We start from the raw sequence: 20,289 nt of genomic DNA on the forward strand, positions 1-20,289 counted from the left end.
GGGTGGTGGAGGTGGTGGAATCCCCATCCTTAGAGATTTTTAAGGCCCGGCTTGACAAAGCCCTGGCTGGGATGATTTAGTTGGGGTTGGTCCTGCTTTGAGCAGGGGGTTGGACTAGATGACCTCCTGAGGTCTCTTCCAACCCTAATCTTCTGATTCTAATGATTACATAGGGTGTTGTGTATGTGTGGTGTCACAGTGATTATGGGGGTGCTGTGTGTTGTCCCCCACCACCCCGGTCAGAGAGGGTGTTGTGGAGTGTCACAGTGATTATGGGGGCAGCGTGTGGACCCCCCAGTCAGAGGGGGTGTTGTAGGGTGTCCTGGTGATTATGGGGGTGCAGTGAGTCCCACTAGGCAGAGGGGGTGTTGTGGGTACCACAGTGATTATGGGGGCGGTGTGTGTCCCCCCGGTCAGAAGGGGTGTTACGGTGATTATGGGGGCGCTGTGAGGGTTCTGGGTAACGCGGGGTTGGGAGGCCGCAGCGCCTCGAGTCTCCCGACGGCGGGGCGGCCTGAGAGCCAGGGGGCGGGTGTGCGCGGCGCTGCGGGCCCGCCCTGGGGGCGGTGGCTCGGCGGGGCCCGGGGCGGGTCCGGACGCGGCTCTGCCTTAGACAGTCCCTGGCCAGCCCCGGGCTGCCCCTACTTCCCAGGATCGTGTCCGCGCGGCAAAGGCAGCGGGTGAGTTCGGGTGGCTCCTTCGCCAGCTGGGAGCCAACCTGGGGCCAGGCGCCTCGGCCTGCTGCGGGCAGCGCGGCCCGTGTGCCCGCCTCTGCGCCCCTGGGGGCTCGCAGGCATTGGACGGCAGCCCCCATCCCCCCCGGGGCAGCCCCTCTTCCCCCCGCCCCGGCTCTGCGCCCCCGGGCAGCCCTTCTTCCCCCCCCCTCCCCCCGCGGCTCTGCGCCCCGGGCAGCCCTTCTTCCCCCCCCCCCCCCCGCGGCTCTGCGCCCCGGGCAGCCCTTCTTCCCCCCCCCCCCCCGCGGCTCTGCGCCCCGGGCAGCCCTTCTTCCCCCCCCCCCCCCCGCGGCTCTGCGCCCCGGGCAGCCCTTCTTTCCCCCCCCCCCCGCGGCTCTGCGCCCCGGGCAGCCCTTCTCCCCCCCCCCCCCCGCGGCTCTGCCCCCGGGCAGCCCCTCTCTCCCCGGGTGGGAGGAGAGGCCTTGGGGCCCTTGCCCCTAACCTCTTTTTTTAGGCCAAGAGGCGGGGGGAGAGGGGACATGGATAATCTCCCAGCCCCTAGGAGCTCTAGACCTAGTAGCTGGGGTGTTGCGTAAAGTCAGAGTCATTCTCTTTTGGAGGTTAAAGTTGTCTTTGGCCCTTCGGTGCGCGTGGTGAGGCTGGGGCCTCTCCCAGGGGATGTTGCCGGTCCTCTTCCTCCTGGTTTAGCTGTGTCAGTGTCCCTCTGCCCCAGCTGCTGTTCCACTTAATGACACTCCCCAAGAGGTCTGTGTGTCGGCTCAGGCCCTGCACGCTGCTGCTTCCGGCTGGGCTTCCCCAGGCTGGCAGTTTCCCCTGCACTTCACCAGTGGGCAGCTTCGTTCATCCCTGGCTCCCTGTGAAGCCTGTGGGCTCTTCCTGCAGGCTGTACTGGTCCCTGCCTACCCGACAGCCACTTTTTGGTGACTTCCCTGTCTGCTCTGGGTCCTCCTGCCACAGCTCTGCTGGGCTCACTTGCCCCTGCGGCTTCCGAGGTGCTTGTCTCCCTGTTGCCTCTGTAGGGCCACTTCCTCCCATTTGACCTGCAAGCCAACCCCAAGCCCAGTGCTCACACAAACCAGTGCCTGGTCAGTTTCCTGTTCCACATCCCCAGAGCAATCTAGGGGTCACTTTTCTTTGGCACAGTGGATCACACAATACTCTACTAATTAGACTCTGGCCTGAGTTTCTGGGCCAGTCCTCTCCCATCAGGTAACTGGGGAAGGACACCCAATAGGGAGTCAGAAGATGTATTTAAAATCCCATCACTGAGTGGGGTTTCCATTATATTTCCTTTCACAGTACCAATATGGCACAGAAACAGTAGGAGGGGTTGCTCAAGGGTGGGGGAGAGAGATGTCACTTTCCTGTGCAAATGCTGCATCCTCTTGTCTGTCTCCTTTTGTCCCACTTGCTGCAATCAGAACCTTTTTCATTTCAGACCTGCCTGTGCTTTAATCTGAGGCATTGGTTATTGCAGAGATCTTGCAAGTGAAGGAGATGCTGCCAAAATTGATTAGCTCAAATTTGAACCTACCCTGAAATGTATACAACATAAGAAGAAAGGCCTGAAAGATTGTTAATCCCAGTATCTCTGTTGGATGAGCTACTTGCAAGAAACCCCCGAGAACTGGATTTGTTGTGGGTATTGCACATACTCTGAGTTCATCCAACTTCTTGTTCCTATGAACTAGAACATTGCTCACAAGGGAGTGGGGTATTCAGAGATATAAAAATGTCCATCGTGAGAATCAAAACAAAGCTAACTTTTCAGGTTTCCCAGCTAGGATGGTGTCAAGCATCAGAGGGGTAGCCGTGTTAGTCTGTATCCACAGAAACAGTGAGAGGTCCGGTGACACCTTAAAGGCTAATAGATTTAGCCTTTTTTACCCATAAGCTTTTGTGGGTAAAAAAACCACTTCTTCAGATGCATGGAGTGAAAATTACAGATCAGGCATAAATATATTGACACATGAAGAGAAGGGAGTTACCTTACAATTGGAGAACCAGTGCTGACGGGGGCCAATTCAATCAGGGTGGATGTGGTCCACTCCCAGTAACTGATGAGGAGGTGTCAATTTCAAGAGAGGGAAAATTGCTTTTGTAGTGAGCCTCCCAGTCCCAGTCCCTATTCAAGCCCAAATTTAATGATGTTGAATTTGCAAGTGAATTGTAGCTCTGCAGTTTCTCTTTGAAGTCTGGTTTTGAAGTTTTTTTGTTGAAGCTAAGATGGTGCGTATCCTTGTCTACACTGGCAATTTACAGCGCTGCAACTTTCTCGCTCAGGGGTGTGAAAAAACACCCTCCTGAGCCCAGCAAGTTTCAGCGCTGTAAAGTGCCAGCATAGACAGTGCCCCAGCGCTGGGAGCTGCGCCTCTTGTGGGGGGTGGGGTTTTTTTAGAGCGCTGCGCCGCGACCACACAAGGCACGGTAAAGCGCTGCCGCCTCAGCGCTTTAACATTGCAAGTGTAGACTAGCCCTAATTCCTGTATCTATTGCTCGACTTACAAGGCCATGCTGTGTCAAGATCTGCATGGTTCTAGGAGTACCTTGTCTGTATTGGCTTCAATTTGAGGGTCTGTCTACATAGCAAAAAACCAGGGCAGCAAGTCTTGGAGCCTTGGTCAGCTGACTTGGGCTCATGCTGTGGGGCTAAAAATAGCAGTGTAGACATTCCCATTTGGACTGAAGTCTGGAAGCCTGAGCTCTGAGAGCCTCCCCATCCTCATCACCAGGTTTCAGAGGCCAGCACCCAGCCCAAGTGGGAACATGTACACTGCTATTTTTAGTTCTGTAATGCGAGTCCCAGTCAGTTGACCCAGACTTGCTGCTGTGTTTGGTTTTGTTTGGTTTTTTTATAGTATAGACATACCCTAAATGAGGACCAAAACTGCATAAATGGAGCTTTCTTAAAGGTGACCTGCAAAGGACACTTACGAAACTGGACTTGTGCTTCCTTCCCCCCGCCCCTCCCCCACCTTTCTTTTTTGCGCCTTATGATATATGAAGAAGGCTTGAAAAATGTGTTAGGTTTTGTTTCTAAAATGTCCTGCTTTTTTTACCATAGAAATATCATTAATGTTGAGTGTGATCTACCATGGCTTTAGAGCAGAGGTGGGCAAACTATGGCCCACGGGCCACAGCAGGCCCTTGAGCTCCTGGAGGGGGAGGCTAGCCCGCAGCCACTCCCCGCTGTCCCCCCTCCCTTGCAGCCACAGCTCGCCGTGCTGCCAGCGCTCTGGGCGTCGGGGCTGCAAGCTCCTGCCGGGCAGCACGGCGGTGTGGCTGGCTCCGGCCGGGTGGCGCAGCTGCCAGACATGCTGCTCTGAGCGGCATGGTAAGGGGGCAGCGGTTAGATAAGGGGCAGGGGGTCCTGGGGAGCAGTCAGAGGGAAGGGAGCAGGAGGCAGTTGGATGGGGCAGAGGTTCTGGGGGTGGGAGGGGGCGCGGTCAGGGCATGGGGAACAGGGGAGTTGGATAGACATGGGAGTCCCAGGGGGCTTGTCAGGGGGCAGGGCTGTGAATAGGGGACGGAGCAGGGGGGGTTGGATGGGTCGGAGGTTCTGAGGGGGGCAGAAAGTGGGAGGGAGCGGACAGGGGGTGGGGGCCAGGCTCCCCTACCTGGCCCTCCATACAGTTTTGGAACCCCAATGTGACCCTCAGGCCAAAAAGTTTGCCCACCCCTGTTTTAGAGCATAGCTCCAGGACAGTTATTGAGCCCTAACACCTTAAAAGAATCTGTAGAGGTTCTGGCTATTACAAGCCTTCCTTCATTAAAAAGTGTTAGTCATTCAAGTTAAATAGGACTTAACAAAAACCAACCAACCAATGGCTTCTTAACCGTCTTGATTTCTTATTGCAATTACTCAGCTTTCACTCTCAACGATTGTGATTTCACCATTTCATTAGTTCTCCAGGCATCAAGTCTTCCAGCCTGGACAACTGACCCCTGAGCCTGTTTCTCTAATGTCCCTCAATCCAGACATTTTTAATGTGTTATTACCTGGAAGGAAAATGCCACAGTCAAATGCATGAGTCCTTCCCACCTGGAATGAAGGCTGTGCATGTAAGTGTTAATCGGGCATGGTAGGTGGCCATGTGTTGGAAGCTAGAGACTGTTGTGAGGCTGACAGCCTATGAGGGTTACATGAAGTGTAGATGGTAATACATGTGCACTGAGTTTGCTCTGGATACTTGTGGCCTTAACTAGTGATCTCTTTGGTTTGTAGTGATGGTGTTGAAAGGAAATGCTCTTGACTAACCTTATCTCCAGGCTAATGAAATGTTTAATGTGAATTCATTAACATTTGTAAAGTGCTGTGAGATTTTTACTGGGTTGGTCCTAGAGAAAGACAAAATATTTAACTGGTTGTAAAGCACCAATAGTAGCGCGCTGTGCGCTTTGCTGAGAAACGTGCAAACTTCAGGCTCTGTCTCAAAGAGTTTACAGTCTAGATAACTATTATGTGTTATCACTAATTACAATGTAGATTGAAAAAATGAGGAGTCCTTGTGGCACCTTAGAGACTAACAAATTTATTTGGGCATTAAGCTTTCGTGGGCTGGAACCCACTTGATCAGATGCATGGAGTGGAAAATACAGTAGCAGGTATATATGCACATAGTAGATGAAAAGGTGAGAGTTGCCTTACCAAGTGGGGGGCGGGGGGGGGGATCAGTCTAATGAGACAATTCAACTAACAATAGAATACCAAGGGAGAAAAAATCACTTTTGTAGTGGTAGTGAGGGTGAGCCATTTCAAACAGTTAACAAGAAGGTGTGAGTAACAGTATGGGGAAATTAGTTTTTGTAATGACTCATCCACTCCCAGTCTTTATTCAGGCCTAATTTGCTGGTGTCCAGTTTGCAAATTAATTCCAGTTCTGCAGTTTAACATTGGAGTCTGTTTTTTTGTTGAAGAATTGCCACTTTTAAGTCTGTTATTGAGTGACCAGGGAGAGTGAAGTGTTCTCCTACTGGTTTTTGAATGTTATAATTCCTGATGTCAGATTTGTGTCCGTTTATTCTTTTGCCTAGAGACTGTCTGGTTTGGCCAATGTACATGGCAGAGGGGCATTGCTGAGTGTGTTTCTTTATTCATTACTATTAGTTGCCTATTGAGCTGCTACAAGCTTTTGAGTCTTGGAATATGTAGTGGTCTGCATCCTCTTCAATCCTTTGAGCTCAAGTTGTCTCAAGTCTCTTAAGGTCTTGTCTGCTTGGGGAAATTGACTGGCCGTGGCTATTCTAGAATAACTATTCCGCTATAGTTCTTCTGGGATAACTCCCCGTGTAAACACTCTTATTCCAGAATAATTGCTGCATTTTAAATTCAAACTTTACCTTATTCTGGAAGAACATCTTTGTGTAGATAAGCCCTAAGTACCTGCAATTCAGGGGGAATGAATTCAGCCTTATGACCCACGTCATTCAGTTTATCACAGTCTTTGTGGTTGCGGTCAAAGGTTGCTGAAATACACTGTGTGTCTGCAGGTCATAAAAAATAAGACTCAAGTTGAGTCCTGTTGAATTCCTTTGCCTGGTTTTACTGTACTTGGGTGTGACTTCCTTGTAGTCTTGTACAAGCATATAATGTTTGTTCTAATACCAACTTTGATATAACCTGTGATTGTGTTGGCCTTTGCTACAACTGAACATGACAGTTTCTTCCAGCTAACCCAATCCTTAGTAGTTCTATGTCATGTGGTTGTAAAAGTTGTCAGTTGGCTCACTGCACTGTAACTGTGATTCTACTACTGCTAGGCTGATGATTGACTGTGCACAGAGGTAACTTATCAAAGTTTCCTTCAGTCCTGGCTCATTTAGCAGAATTGCTCCAGCAATGCTGAGTCAGGATGAAAAGCCAGTCTTGCAACATCTGTGGCAGTGTTACAGTGCCAAGGTCATTAAGACTCTCTTGTGACCTATGGACTTACGCCATTGTGAAGCAAAGGTAAGACTCCATGCATCAGGTGAAAGTGTCTCTATGTTGCTATCAGTATTCCCACACTTGTCTTCAGATGTTGTCTGCAGACTCTTCCTTGTAACACTTTCTTACTCCTTCTTCTTCCTTAGTCATTTCTTTCGACTATTTATCTGGTTAACATGCATTTAGTGAGCAATGGGCCTGTAACATATTCAGTGACACACTTGCAAGTAACTCTTGTTTATTTTTTTTCCTACTATCTTTGAAGTTTGGAAGCCTGTTTCCGTTTCCCTACCGTTTTTCATTTGATGATACTCTTAAATTACCATCTGCAGTTTTTAAAGTTAGTTACTTCTGATCTCATCTTCTTCATACTTGTTTTGATTTTGTTATGAAATAAAACTGACTTCCAGTGTCTTTTTGATATTGCAAAATTATAGATAAACAGATCCAGGCCCAAAGGCACTACAATTATCATCTAGCCTGGCCTTCTGCATAACACAGGTCCTAAAATTTCACCTAGTCATTCCTGAATTATTCTTTCCTACCACATAAGAGAACGGTATTGAGACCAGTAACTCGTGGATTTATCTAGATGTTCTTGGACATCTGGTCTTGACCTAAAGATTCAAAGTGAAGAGGAATTTACCCTTTCTCTTGGTAAGATGTTCCACTGATTAATTACCTTCTTCTGTAAAGGAATTGCTCAGTGCAAAAGAAACACATTTTACTTACAGTATTTCAGGCTGGGAAAGTGCTGCTATATTCAACTATATGCAAACAGGAGGGGGCACACTAAATAGGAAGTAAGGGAGGGGTGGAGCATAGCTCCAACCCATAATATTTTGAGTAACCCAGTTAATCCCTTGATGACCACTTTACTTACACCCTCACTGTTTGAAATGTTGCATCTCATTTCCAATTTGAATGTACATCTAACTTCAACTTCCAGTCATTGGAACTCGCTGGGCCTCTGCCTGCTAGAGTAAAGAGCTCTCTAGTATCTGATTTCTTCCTGTGCAGGGGTTTACAGCCCAGGATCAAGTTACTTTTTAACCTTCTCTTTGATAAGCTAAATCGATCTCTCAGTGTTCTCCAGAGCTAGAATCATAAATTTTTGTAGCTCTTCCCTGCACCGTCTCCAAGTTTCCAACATTTTTTTTTAAAGTGTGGACACCAGAACTGGACACAGTATTCCAGTAATGTTCTCACCAGTGTCCTATACAGACATAATATCACCCCCCCTGCTCCTATTCAGCATATCCCCTTGTTTATACATCCAGGTATCAGTTTAGCCCTTCTTAGCCACCCTATTGCTCTGAGAGCTCATACTCAGTTTGGTAGCTACAATGATCTCCATGTCCTTTTCAGAGTCAGTGCTTTCTTGTAAGTGTTACCTACATGCTTTGTTTTTAAATGTCTGCTTTTGCACTTGGCTATAAAAATGCATGTTGTTTGATTGCACCCAGTTTACAGATGTTCCAGACTGCTCTGTATTGGTGAACTGTTCTCATCAGTGTCTTACTACTAATCCTAATGTGGAGATGTTATGCCTTTATTCCTAGCAATTTCTGTTCTCCGTTTCCAATCTGTGTTTGGAGATAATCAGTGCAGAATGCTGTTGTATGTGTTTTTTAATAAAACCTGATTACCTGGACCATACCATTCAAACTTAAAAAAAAAATCTTTGTGCATTCCTGCTATGATTTTAAAGTATATTATTGACTTATAATGTTGTTAGCCTCTGGTCTGAATACTTGCAAGTGGGAACATACAAATGACCAGCTATGGGGCCCCAACCAACTTCCACCAAAGTCAATGGAAAGATTCAGAAACATTGTCTAGGGGGAGCCTTACAAAATATATATCCCACCAGGTCAGCTGAAGAGGTGTTAATGTAAACATGAGGCCCCTGCAGCCAGACCCATTTTTACCCATTCAGCAGGTTTTACACTGGTAAAAACAGCACAAACTTTTCTACACTAGGGCTTATGGTGGTGCTTAACATCAGTTCAGCTGAACCAGTGTTGGAACAAGCAGGAATTCTTCTGTAAAATTTACGAGCGTAGACATGGTCCCACTGGTTTCAGTGGGAGTCATTTGGCTTCACAAGGTCCTATGACCTAGTTAGCCATTTGGAAAGCTGAGCGGGCTTTAATCTTCCAATATAAGTTTTAACAGTTCCTTAGTTGGGGTGCTGCATTTGATTGTTGGACTCTGACCCTTTTCTAGTGAAGGGCCCTGTATGAATGAGTCTTAGTACAGAGCTGAAATTGAGATGGTAATTTTGACTTTACAGAAACGTGAAGGGATGCTGCCCCAAGATGGTGGGTCATGGTTTCATAGAAGGGGCCATTAAATCATTTAGTCTGACCTGAATATCACAGGCCTTAAACTACATCCAAATACCCCTGTGTTGAGCACAACAACAATAGTGAAACCAAAGCACTTCAGTCCATCAGGAGACTAAACTGTTGTGTGAAATGGGCAGAGAATAGGAGAAACTGAGGCATCACCTGTGCCCAATGCCCTTGCGATAGCAGGGAACTGATAAGGTGAAAGATCCAGATTATCCTAGCAGGTTTGAGAGGTGACACCCCTTTAAACAATATTCTTAATCAGTAACTTATCTGGGTGTTTCACTGAGCCAAAGCTGGTACAAAAATGGGGGCAGGGCTCCTCCAACACAGCCAATAAAGCACCCCTCAATTAACACAAGCCTCTGGAGTCTCTTCTAAGGGCTTGTCTACACTACCCACCGGATCGGCAGACAGCAGTCGATCCGGGGGGTGGATTTAGCGCATCTAGTATAGAAGCAATAAATCGAGTGCTCTCCTGTTGACTCCAGTACTCCTCCAGAACGAGGAGCGCAAGCGGAGTTGACGGGAGAGCGTCAGCTGTCGACTTACTGCAGTAAAGACACCACAGCAAATAGATCTAAGTACATCGATTTCAGCTACGCTATTCACGTAGCTGAAGTTGCGTATCTTAGATTGACCCCACGTGGTAGTGTAGACGAGCCCTAAGAGTGCTACATGCAGTATGGCCCTAGTGCCTGTGGAAGGAGAGGGCATTTCAGAAGTGCTCTGCCTATCTTCCACAGCTCCAGCCTTGCAGCCTCTGGGACAGGTAGTCATTCAGGCAGGCTGGTCTTACGCAGGGCAAGTCTTTTCAATACTAATCATAAGGCCTCGAATTTCACTTGCGGACTAAGCAGCCTCGGTGGAGCGTGGGTGTCCGCTTCCGTGGGTGAAAGCCTTTATGCAGTGGCGCTGTTGTGTTCCGCAGTAGTAGCGGCCTGTGAGACATTCTCAGGGTAGCCCCTGCCAGTGACCCAGGTGACAGGCAGAGATGAAATCTGTGGGTGGAGGGCAGTATCCCTCCTGAGTATCTGAGCAGAAAAATGCTGCTCCTGATCATCACTGGCAGTTGGTGTTATGAATTCAGCTTATAATAAAAAATGACCCTCAGTTTGCTGACCTGTTTGTGTTTGTGAAATGCTGATCATTTACGATAATCTAAATGAAGTGTAGTAACCGTTATAACAAGGGGTACTGCTCGTGCTCACAGCCTTAAATTTGCTTTAATTTTCAGTGTTCTCATGAATGCTTAAAATAATTACAAAAAGAAAAGGAGTACTTGTGGCACCTTTAGAGACTAACACATTTATTTGAGCATAAGCTTTCGTGAGCTACAGCTCATTTCATCGGATGCATTCAGACTGGCTATCAGACTGAATGCATCCGATGAAGTGAGCTGTAGCTCACGAAAGCTTATGCTCAAATAAATGTGTTAGTCTAAGGTGCCACAAGTACTCCTTTTCTTTTTGCGAATACAGACTAACACGGCTGCTACTCTGAAACCTAAAATAACTAAGTACCTGCAAGTTTTCATGTGCAAAGTCTACGCCATTGTCCTTGATAACCTCATTCCTTTCCATGCTGTTTATAATTATCCTTGTAAGTGTGAAACTAAACCTGCTCCCTTATGAATTTCTGTTCCATTGCTCATGAGTGCTGGCAGCATTGCCATGGTAGGCTGCAGGTGCCAGTTTCCTAAGGTAACATGTTCTTCCAGGACTGCTCTGGTTCTGTGTCAGTGAAGGATAGGAGGCCTCGCTGCCCAGTGGAGTCACCAGATGGAAAGGATCAGTTAGGTTTGACTTGACCCTGTAAAATGGAGAGAACCTTGTTCAAGTGGTGGAGAGAGGCAACTTGACTGGGAAAGCTCATTTGCAGGGCTAGGGGTTTGGTATCAGGAGACATGGTTTATGTATAACAGCTCTGCAAGGCCATCTCCTGATAGCCAGTGGACCTGCACGTGCAACTATTGGTAAATACCAGAGACTAGATGCTTCTGGAGACTTGCTGTCTGCTTGTGAATCTGAGCCCACTCCCTGGCACTGTTCTCTAGCTGCTGGGAGGAAGAACATTACTCAGCTTACCAGTGGCTAGCTGGGCTGAAGTATGGTTTCCACTTTTCACTCACATTGGTACATTTGTCAACTTTGCTCTGCCTCCCACTACCCCCACACTGTGTGCAGTGTCAGTGATCATTTGGCCACAGCTAGGGTTCGGATGAAAGGGCTTCTGGAAGGCAGTCTGCAGTGCTTTATGTCTAGGGTTAAACCTCCTGTAACATCTCCCCACTCAGGTCACCAGTATCTGTTGTCCTCTGGTGTGACACCGTCCCATTTAAGTCAATAGTCCTGACATTGACTTCAATGGAAGGAGGACAAGGGCCCTAATCTAGAATTTGGGACAGTTGCAACAGTAGAATTTACATATTTGCTATTAAGACTTATTCTAAACAATTAAGTGAATTTAGTGCTATTGAAAATGTGTCAGATAGACCCCTCAAGAGAGAGCTGTCCTATCACTGGTCTTGTCTACCCTAAAAGTTGTACTGCTCTAACTATACCAGTACAGTTAAAGCAGAACAACCACGCTCCATGTGGGTGCAGTTATAACGGTATAGCTATTCCTGTATGGGAAGGGAGGTGATGATACCAATACGTCACCTTTATACCAGTATAACTGAATCCACACTAGAGCTTTTACAAGTATAACTTTTTCAGTTAAAAGGTTCTGCTGATATAACTGAAGTGTATACCAGACCACAGTCACAGACCAGGCACAGGTACTGAGGCAAGCTTCTACCCATTGTCTCCTTGCATGCACCACCCAAGGTTGCCTCATCTTGATCTAAAGAACCACTTACGGGGCACTCTGACTCCAGGGCCCAATCCATCTGTGGCCCTTCTACTGAAAGTGCCAGTGAGGGGAGACAGTTATGATGGTGAAGGTTATGCTGTACATACTTGCCTAATATGAACTGGACGTAGAGACCCTGACTCATTTCACATAGTACTGTACTTAACTGCTTGGGCTGAATTTCAGCAAGCAGCCTAGAGGTGAAAGCTCCATAATTTGTCACTTCCCTCAGGCACCCAGGTCCCCATGCCGGAAGGACGTTGGTCAGTGTTCAGTAAACTTTTTATACCAATAGGGGTTAATAGTCTCTTGTGGATTCTCAGTCCTGTCCTGAGATTGTAACCGAATGCTCCTCTCTCAACAGTGTCAAGATGGTCGTTTTCTCCAAGGAATACGGCTACGTGGTCCTGACCGGTGTTGCCGGCTTTATCATGATAACGCACCTCGCTGTGAATGTGGCGAAGGCACGCAAGAAGTACAAGGTGGAGGTGAGTGGGTAGCGCAGGTGGTCCTGCCCTTGAGGCACCAAGAATGCCTCTACTGGCTATCTTGAAGGAGAGAGGCCCAGGCATCTCATTAGCTGGCTTAGTATGACAGAAGCACTGGTAATTAGGGGAAACACAAGACTTCGTGGACTATTTCCCATTCTGTGTGAGTTGTTTGGTGAACGGGAATCTGGTTTTGTCTAGATCCTAGTACATAAGGAACATTGCAGTAGGGGATATCATGAGAATACTGCACTTCTCCAGTGTTTGGCTCTTAGCCTTGTGCCTCACCATATCCTAGGAGCTCTCTGCAGAGGAGCATATCCATGGTGGTGGTGGTCCACTCAGCAAATGTTGTAACCCACTAGTCACTGTGTGTGTATTACATATACATCCCTGTCTGATGGGTCTGTTACAGTTCTTAGTTGGAGAGCCTGGTTCTTCACCTCAAGCTGTAGAGTCTCATGCTTATAGCTGTGGAGTCCCTGGTTCAGTCTCCAGTGTGTTGGCCAAGATAGCAGTAGTCACATTATCACTGACTTTGTGGGTTGTCTACACTTCAAACACTGTAGCGGTGCAGCTGCAGCACTTCACTGTAGCCACTGCCTATGCCAATGAGAGGGGTTCTCCCATCAGCATAGATAATCCACCTCCCCGAGAGGTGGCAGCTAGGTCAACAGAAGAATTCTTCCATTGACCTAGCGCTGTCTACACAGGGACATAAGTCATCCTAACTACGTCGCTCAGGAGTGTGGATTTTTCAAACACTTGAGTAACATAGTTGGGTCAATATAATTTTCTAGTATAGCCCAGTCCTAAATGGGAGAAGATAGTGAGGTGAAGTAGTTCAGAACTGTGCAGTGATTCCCCATTATTCCCTGGACCAGAGCCCTAGCTATGATGCCCCACCAGTGCTAGTTATTCTCTTATCCTTTGTACGATCCTCCTAGAGGGGTGCTTCCAATAACCCTCACAGTGGGTATTCTTACCCTTAAGATTTGAAATCAGTGGAAGTTATTGACTCAGCTCCAGTCTCTGCTTCTGTCTCCCAGTTGCAGCAGTCTCCTTCCAGCACCCACACAGATGCATTTGAAGGCTTTCCCCCCTCTTGGTCACTGTGCCAGATCTCCTGCTGCTGTTAGGCACCGTTGTTTCTTTCCCAGGAGAGGTGAGGTGTAGGACCTGGCAGCAATGGGCTGAGAGTTCAGGCTGGGGGAGATATGATGGGACTGGCTCTGCTGAGGTGTTCTAACCTCTGTCCTTAGGCACGGGCTGCTGTCTTCCTGCTACAACACCTTCTAGGTCTATTCACCCCCACCTCCAACCTAGGCAGCTGCGAAACCTAAGACTTTCCAGGACTCTAAAACTTAGAACATCGCACATAAACACAGGTTTTCCCCACCCTTATAGCCTGGCAATATGCCTCCATGAGTGTGTGTGGGTGGGGAGCTGGTGTTTCTGTGCTCTGATCTCCAGAGCTAGATCTGTGGAGCTAGCAGTGTGGCAGATCAGCTGCGTAGGACTGAATGGGGCTGTTGAAGGGTGTCTGAAACAGAGAAACTTAAGAGACCTGTGACAAGCAAATAACCATATCGTCCCTGCCCTATCTACTTATGCTTTTCCCTGCTACTAGGTGGGTAGATCTTGCCTTTGGGAAAAACCCAGTTTGGATTTGGGGCAGGAGAAAGTGAGATGATCTTAGAGGAGCATTTAAAAATAGAGGGAGAAGGGCTTATAAAATTCAAAGGAGATATTTAAGAGGAACAATAGCAAAGAGGACCCTTTGTAAACTAAACATCATCTCGGAATCCACCCTGGGAACTACTAACAGCTGCCACTGTGAGTCAGGACGTTGGCATGTGGAGCCTACTGTGCTTGGAAGCAGCTTTGGCACTTTGGGCATTTCCTCCAGGGTGTGATTCTAGAAACTTGAGAAAGGGTGGAGGAGCTGTATGGTATAGCCCTCAAACATCCCCAAGAGAGGGCCAGTCAGTGGGTGTGTACGAGGCTGCAGCAGCATCTGGCTGCTGGGTTTTATGTGCACCACTGCTGCTCTTTCCCCACACGTGAGTGCACAGAATGGGGTGTTCAGGGGGACTTGGATCAGAACATAAAAGGCCGGCTGTGATGTACTGTGTATGGGGAGCCCATCGTTCAGTGTGTTACACGCCTCTCAAGGCTGGTCCACAGAGGGAGAGTTCAGTGCAGTTCCCAGCTAGTGGAATTACCCCTCTTGTTCAAATGGGAAAGGCTCAACACTGCAGATTCTGGGTTCCACCCCTGCTGACAACGCATGATGGTGGTTTCTTCACGCAACTTGAGAGTCTCTGTTTAAGGTTATGGGCTAGCTTTGTGATGTGGCGTGACCATCCTCAGGGCTCCATGTGAGAATCTCCATTCATGCCCATTTGTTGTAGACTGAGTAGAAACAATGAGCAATAAATGCAGTGCTGGGAGATGGCAAGAGAGAGCTTGGCAGGATTAGAACCAATGTAGACACTCCCGGATTAAATTCCCACCCAGACAGCAAATGCGTGCACAGAGATCTAACCCCAGCTTGCTTCAGGAAGGTATCTGCAGCTGAGGGACCGCTCCTGCTTGAGGCTCAGATGTGCAGAGGAGATGGAGGAGGCAGTGAGCCTCCAGTCCTTATTCCCACCTGCGACGTTCTGCCCAGCTCTCCAGATGAGACGGTGTCCAGGATTTTTTCGGGCGGGAGGGAGGAGTGTTTGCTCTAGCCTCCATTCCAGCCTTCAGACTGGCTCCACAGAGCAGATGGGATTGCACAGAGAGGGTCTATCCAACTCCTGGCTGCTGCTGCCCGTTGCCTTTTGGAGGGGGTATAGAGAGAAGCAGCCAAGTATCCTCTCCCAGAAGTTCTATTTGACCAGAGCCAAAGGATGGTTTTAAAGTAGCCGCTGGGGGGACGGATCCTCCATTTTGTGTCACATCTAGTGGCATTTGCAAGATCACGGAGACATGAGGCCAGGGTTCACTTCGTGCCACTGTTCAGCCAATGCGCCCAGGAGTTTGAAGTGCAGCCTACAGCTCATTCTTGAAGGAGGGCAACATGACACAACTTGGACTCCAAACCCCCCAAGGCAGTCAGGTGGTCTTGCCAAACAAGCAGAGTTGAGATTCAGATCGCCCTGGGTGAGTGCTCTGGGAAATAATAGCCCCCGCAGGAAGCGGCGAGTGACGTTGTTGTGAGAGGCCACAGAGCTCCATGTGTTTGCTAACACTGTGTTGTCTTTAACAGTATCCAACCATGTATAGCACGGACCCTGAACATGGGCATCTCTTCAACTGCATCCAGCGCGCACACCAGAACACGTGAGTATCGTGGACAGTCCTGAGTGCTGACTTGAAGATTTAAGTTATTAAGCACTGACACCTGGAGTGTAGCATTTGCTTCTGCTAAACGCTTTGTCTGTGTCTGGATTGGGCTCTGAGAAAATGTAAGGCTCTGCTGCAGCGTAATGCTTAGTAGGTGAGACAAGCCCTCATCCAGGGGTTCGATTCCAGTCACGGTCTGGCCCCACCTAGGCAGGGACTACCATGTTATATCACAGCCCTGGCAGTTTGCCCATGTGGACAGATCCTAAGGCCCAGGAAGCTGTGTTACCAGTGGGGTATGTCGTGCCTTGCCTTTTGATGGTCTCATTTGTTCAGCTGCCTGATGAGTGCCCGACTCTCCCAGAGAATGAATTCACCAGCCCAGAGAGACCTGGCTCTCAAACGGAGCATGGCTGGTGTGTTCCCATTCCCCAGCTAGTAAACAGTGGCTTAGCATTTGGCAATGACTTTAAAAGGGAACTTCAGGCCTTGTAAGCAAATACGCTGCTGATCCTGGGCAGTGGCTCTGGGATCTTCAGGATTCCCAAGGGTTTGTGCATCCATTACTGCACACTGTGTGTGTAGACACCACTATGGTTGTCACAGCATTCTTGCAGAGGCAGCTAAAAGCTGGACTTGGAGGCCTCTTCTGAGTAGTCCAGTCCCTTGCTCTAGGTCTCTATGCAGGCTGAGGGTGTTCCCTAAAATATGGTGCCCAATTCTAAGAAGTGTGGGGGAAGGTGGGATGGGCAGGGATTGATCGTCTAGATATCCACAAAGATCTTTTTAAAAACAACCAAAACAAAAAACCTCTTAGAGCTTAGTCATAAGTGCAAATCTCTGTCTTCTATTTTCAGATTGGAAGTTTATCCCTCCTTCCTGTTCTTTCTAGCCGTGGGCGGAGTCTACCACCCGGTGAGTCATGTCCCTAGCCAGGTTTGAAATGATTGGATTAGAGACTGTTCCTACTCTCCCCTGCCTTCCTGTTGGCTGCAGGAGAATGTGCTAAGATCTCCCGAGGGGGCAAAGTCTGCCTGATCAATCTTTAGCATGCTCCACTCTAGCCCCATTGTGCATTGTACTTGCTCAGGAGGTGCTGGTGGGAGCCATCAATCACCTTGCACAGCTGAGAGACCGTGTTCTGTAAGACAGGTTCCTGATCTGTGTAGTGCATCCTACAGTAGGCTGCTGCCTCCCAACTTGAACCATGTACCTGTGCTGGGCCAACTGGGGCTGCTGCTGCCTCCTGCTTGCTTGGGTGCATTGTAACCCCTAGTGAGGCTCAGGCCCCTCCAGTCTTCATGGCACACTGCAGCATGCGCAGGATCGCTGGTCAAAACTGTTCTGTCAAAAAATATTTTTTTTTAAAGCCTTTATCTAAATGAAAATCTCCATGGAAAAATTTCCATTGAGAAACCAAAAATGTGGGGTTTTTTTTTTTTTTTCTCTCTGCTGCTAGCAAAAAGGGCTGGGGACAAGAAATAAAAAATCTTCAGGTTTGGGTTTTGCTTCCAAAATCCAGACGACTTTCATGAAAAACTTACCAAGATTTGAAACTTTTTGCAAAAACCAATTGCCGTCCTTTGCCAAGCGCTGGTGCGGAGGGACTGGAGGCAGCAGCACAGGCAGGTTCAACTGAGGTCCTAGTCCGGCAAACTGGAACCACAGAAACAGGAACTAAGCTGTTACGTGGAAATTTGCAGTGTCTGCAAATGGGGAAGTGCCACTCTTGTGTGTTTGTACTTGCTGAGATTTCTTGCAACGTAAGAGCGAGGGATAACTTCTACTCGGTTCCTATCTCTGGTCCACTCCAGAAAGTGGCAAAAAGCAAGCTTACAAAAACTGGTTGGTTTTGTTCAACATACCTGGTGGCTCAAGCCTGGAGCAGACGACAACTTGTGGCTGTAGGGACTAGGCATTTCTAATTACCATAGTCCCTTTAATGCTGTCAAGTTTGCACCAGGTAGTGCTCTCTCCACTGTGCTTAGGACACTGAATGAGGGGAAAGATCTGGAGTGAAGAAAACAGTTGGTGGATGGAAGAGTTTGGTTAACCAGCATCTGGTAAATTAGGGCTACACTATACTAGTGGCCATAGGTCTGGCTGGTCACTGGGGATGCTGGGAGGTGGACAGGAAGGAGGGCACATGCTTCAGACTGATGACACCAGGATCAATTCTAAGACATAATGTGACATCTGTGTCGGGGGGGGGGGGGGGGGGGAACGATGGGGGTGTATGTGACACTGATACATACCACATGCAGTATTCCATGGCATTGCCACACTGTGCTTCTCTGGGACACTGATTTCTGGTGCTGCTGACTGGGTGAGGACTCCACAGCTTAACGAGAGGGAATTATTAGAGATGCAGATTCCTTTTCTACACTGACTCCTTACCATGTTGATAGCCAGTGTTTATAAAGCAGAGTGCCTATTTGCGTGGCCAAAGGAGCATGGTAAGTTTTCCTCAGCTCCGAAATCCTTAACCTTTCCCGCTTTTCTCTAGCGTGTCGCTGTTGGGCTTGGCATCACCTGGATCATTGGGAGAGTCCTCTATGCCTATGGCTATTACACAGGAGGTGAGTCTTTTATACTGACAAAGGATGAGCCCCAGTTGAGAACCTGGGGTCTCCAGTGTTGACCATCTGGCCTCTTTAGTGGAAGGCTGCCCTGTGAGGCACGGGGGTGGGGGTATGAATAAGGCTTCCTGTACCACTGAAAGGAGGCTAGTGCCTTTGTCCCACATGTTGGGGTGACAAAGACTTGGCATTGTAGAGTCTGCATGCGCTTGTCCTTCTGTATAAGGAGCTCTATTCTGGGGATAGGATGAGCTAAATATGGCTACCCCCAGTGCCATGGTATCTATTGCTCCACCCTGAGACTGAACTATAGTTCCCAGTCCCTTGTTCACTTCTCCGAGTTTGCGAAGGCAGATTAGTCTCAAAGGTACAGTATCCTAATTAGAACTGCAACACATGTTCCCCCTTCCTAAGAAAAGAAACTCTGTCCACAGTGAGAAAGGACAGACTGATTTGTGTGTGTTGATACCTTCTCCCACCACACACAAGTGGCATTCTTTGACTTAAAGAGCAAGTCCTTTTAGTCCTGACCAACTATCTCTTCTTCCCTCAATCCATGATAGGCATGCTCTTCTGGACCAAATATGTACTATTTGTCTATAGCACCTAGCTAATATGGTGCTGGTGCTTCTATAAATACTTGGATGATGATAGGGAAAACAGATGATTCTTTCCTGTTCCCCAAAAAGCAGTGCAAGTACTGAACAGCAGAAGGACAACAGTCCTTTAAACCTCCATCTGTAGGACAACATTCAGGAAGCAGAAGAGCTAAAATTCCCTGTTGCTCATTTGCTGCTCACTTTCTCCAAAGTAGTTATTCACTCTGGGGTATTCTGTGTGGAGTGCTACAGCCTGGCAATCTAGCCCTGGAACCCAATCGGTCTTTGGGCAACTGGCTTGAGTGGCATGTCATAAAGTGATGGGGTTAAAGAATGGCAAAACATTTGTGTAAAACTAAATACAAAAGTTACAAGCCTCCACAGCAGTGACAGACTGCAGATTCAGATGGGAAATACAGCCTAAATCTGTATGTGAACGTCATTCCCTCATCCATTTACCTGCCAAGTTCTGTTACACCTGTGTGTAACTGATGATGCAGCTCCACAGGGTGTCAGTTACACCAGTTGGAGCAGGGGAAGCTTGCAATCCTGAATTCAGGATTTAGACCTTAGGGGATCCGTAGGGCTGAGCATGGCGGTTTCAGCCTGCAACAGTCTTACCTACTTGCTTTTAAATGTCCATGTTCCATAAAAGCTTTTTGGCTTCCCTTTCAAAAATGAACTAACTGGGCAGCTGAGAATGCAGTTTCTCTGCAGCAAGGTGAGCCCTGACCTGCACCCCCACTTCCAAGTGCTACCTTGTTAAATGTGTATTAAACCTCCTTGTAGCATGGGCTAGTGCTGAGAAGCATGGCACAGGATGGTGCTGCTGAGCTAGCTAAGTCTCTGCGCTCTCTCGTCTCTTTCTACAGATCCCAGAAAGCGAAACAGAGGGGCCATTGGTTCAGCTGCACTCCTCGGACTGGTGGGGAACACTTTGTACTCAGCCTTCCAGCACCTTGAGTGGGTCTCCAGTGAGTAGCCAGCCTCCATACCCCTTCGCAGCTTTCTGGAGAATCTCCACAGTGAAGAGTGTTGGGTTTTTTTTTTTTTTTTTTGGGGGGGGGGGGGGGAAGGGTGTTTTGGATAATAAAACTTAATTTCCAACTTAAACTAGTTTTTTTTCCCTAACTAAAATTCAAAGGAATTAATTGTTTTCATCTTGAAATCTTGGGTAAAAGTGCTTTTTATAGTAGTCCTGGGCAATAATACAGAGGGGGGGATTGGAAAAAAGCCTGTGCTATACATCCTGGGACATACAGAAGTCCTGTAAACTGGAACTTATGTATAATATTGGCCTAGCCTGGTGACCTGTCACATGAGAGATCAAACTGGGCCTCCTAGTCCATCTCCCTCCCTGTGCTAGGACTGTACAGACAGAATGCTCACTCCAAGCATCTGATCTCCAACAGCAAGTGACTCCTCTGGGTGGCTGAGTAGAAAAGGTTGGAGTTGTGTC

At 48.1% G+C, this 20,289-nt stretch overlaps 1 protein-coding gene and 1 long non-coding RNA gene across 3 annotated transcripts; one reads left to right on the plus strand and one right to left on the minus strand.

Moving 5' to 3' along the window:
* Positions 1–536: 536 nt before the first annotated feature.
* Positions 537–19,889, plus strand: MGST3 (microsomal glutathione S-transferase 3). Of its 2 annotated transcripts, none has more exons than XM_074960956.1 (6): positions 537–680; positions 12,196–12,319; positions 15,576–15,649; positions 16,510–16,567; positions 18,159–18,231; positions 19,703–19,888. In XM_074960956.1, the coding sequence occupies exons 2-6, from the start codon at positions 12,203–12,205 to the stop codon at positions 19,810–19,812; spliced, it is 432 nt and encodes a 143-aa protein (XP_074817057.1). In that variant the 5' UTR covers positions 537–680; positions 12,196–12,202; the 3' UTR covers positions 19,813–19,888. The 2 variants fall into 2 exon arrangements, with proteins under 2 accessions (XP_074817057.1, XP_074817056.1); XM_074960955.1 differs by lacking the exon at positions 537–680 and adding an exon at positions 6,512–6,645 and having other exon boundaries at positions 19,703–19,889.
* LOC141992187 (uncharacterized) lies at positions 5,405–17,799 on the minus strand. Its single transcript, XR_012640544.1, has 3 exons — positions 16,866–17,799; positions 10,499–10,787; positions 5,405–6,788 (listed from the first exon to the last, which is right to left on the minus strand). It is a non-coding gene; the product is annotated as an uncharacterized LOC141992187 (long non-coding RNA).
* Positions 19,890–20,289: the final 400 nt, after the last annotated feature.

Source organism: Natator depressus, chromosome 8, assembly GCF_965152275.1.
Source record: "Natator depressus isolate rNatDep1 chromosome 8, rNatDep2.hap1, whole genome shotgun sequence".
Taxonomy (NCBI): Eukaryota; Metazoa; Chordata; order Testudines; family Cheloniidae; genus Natator; species Natator depressus.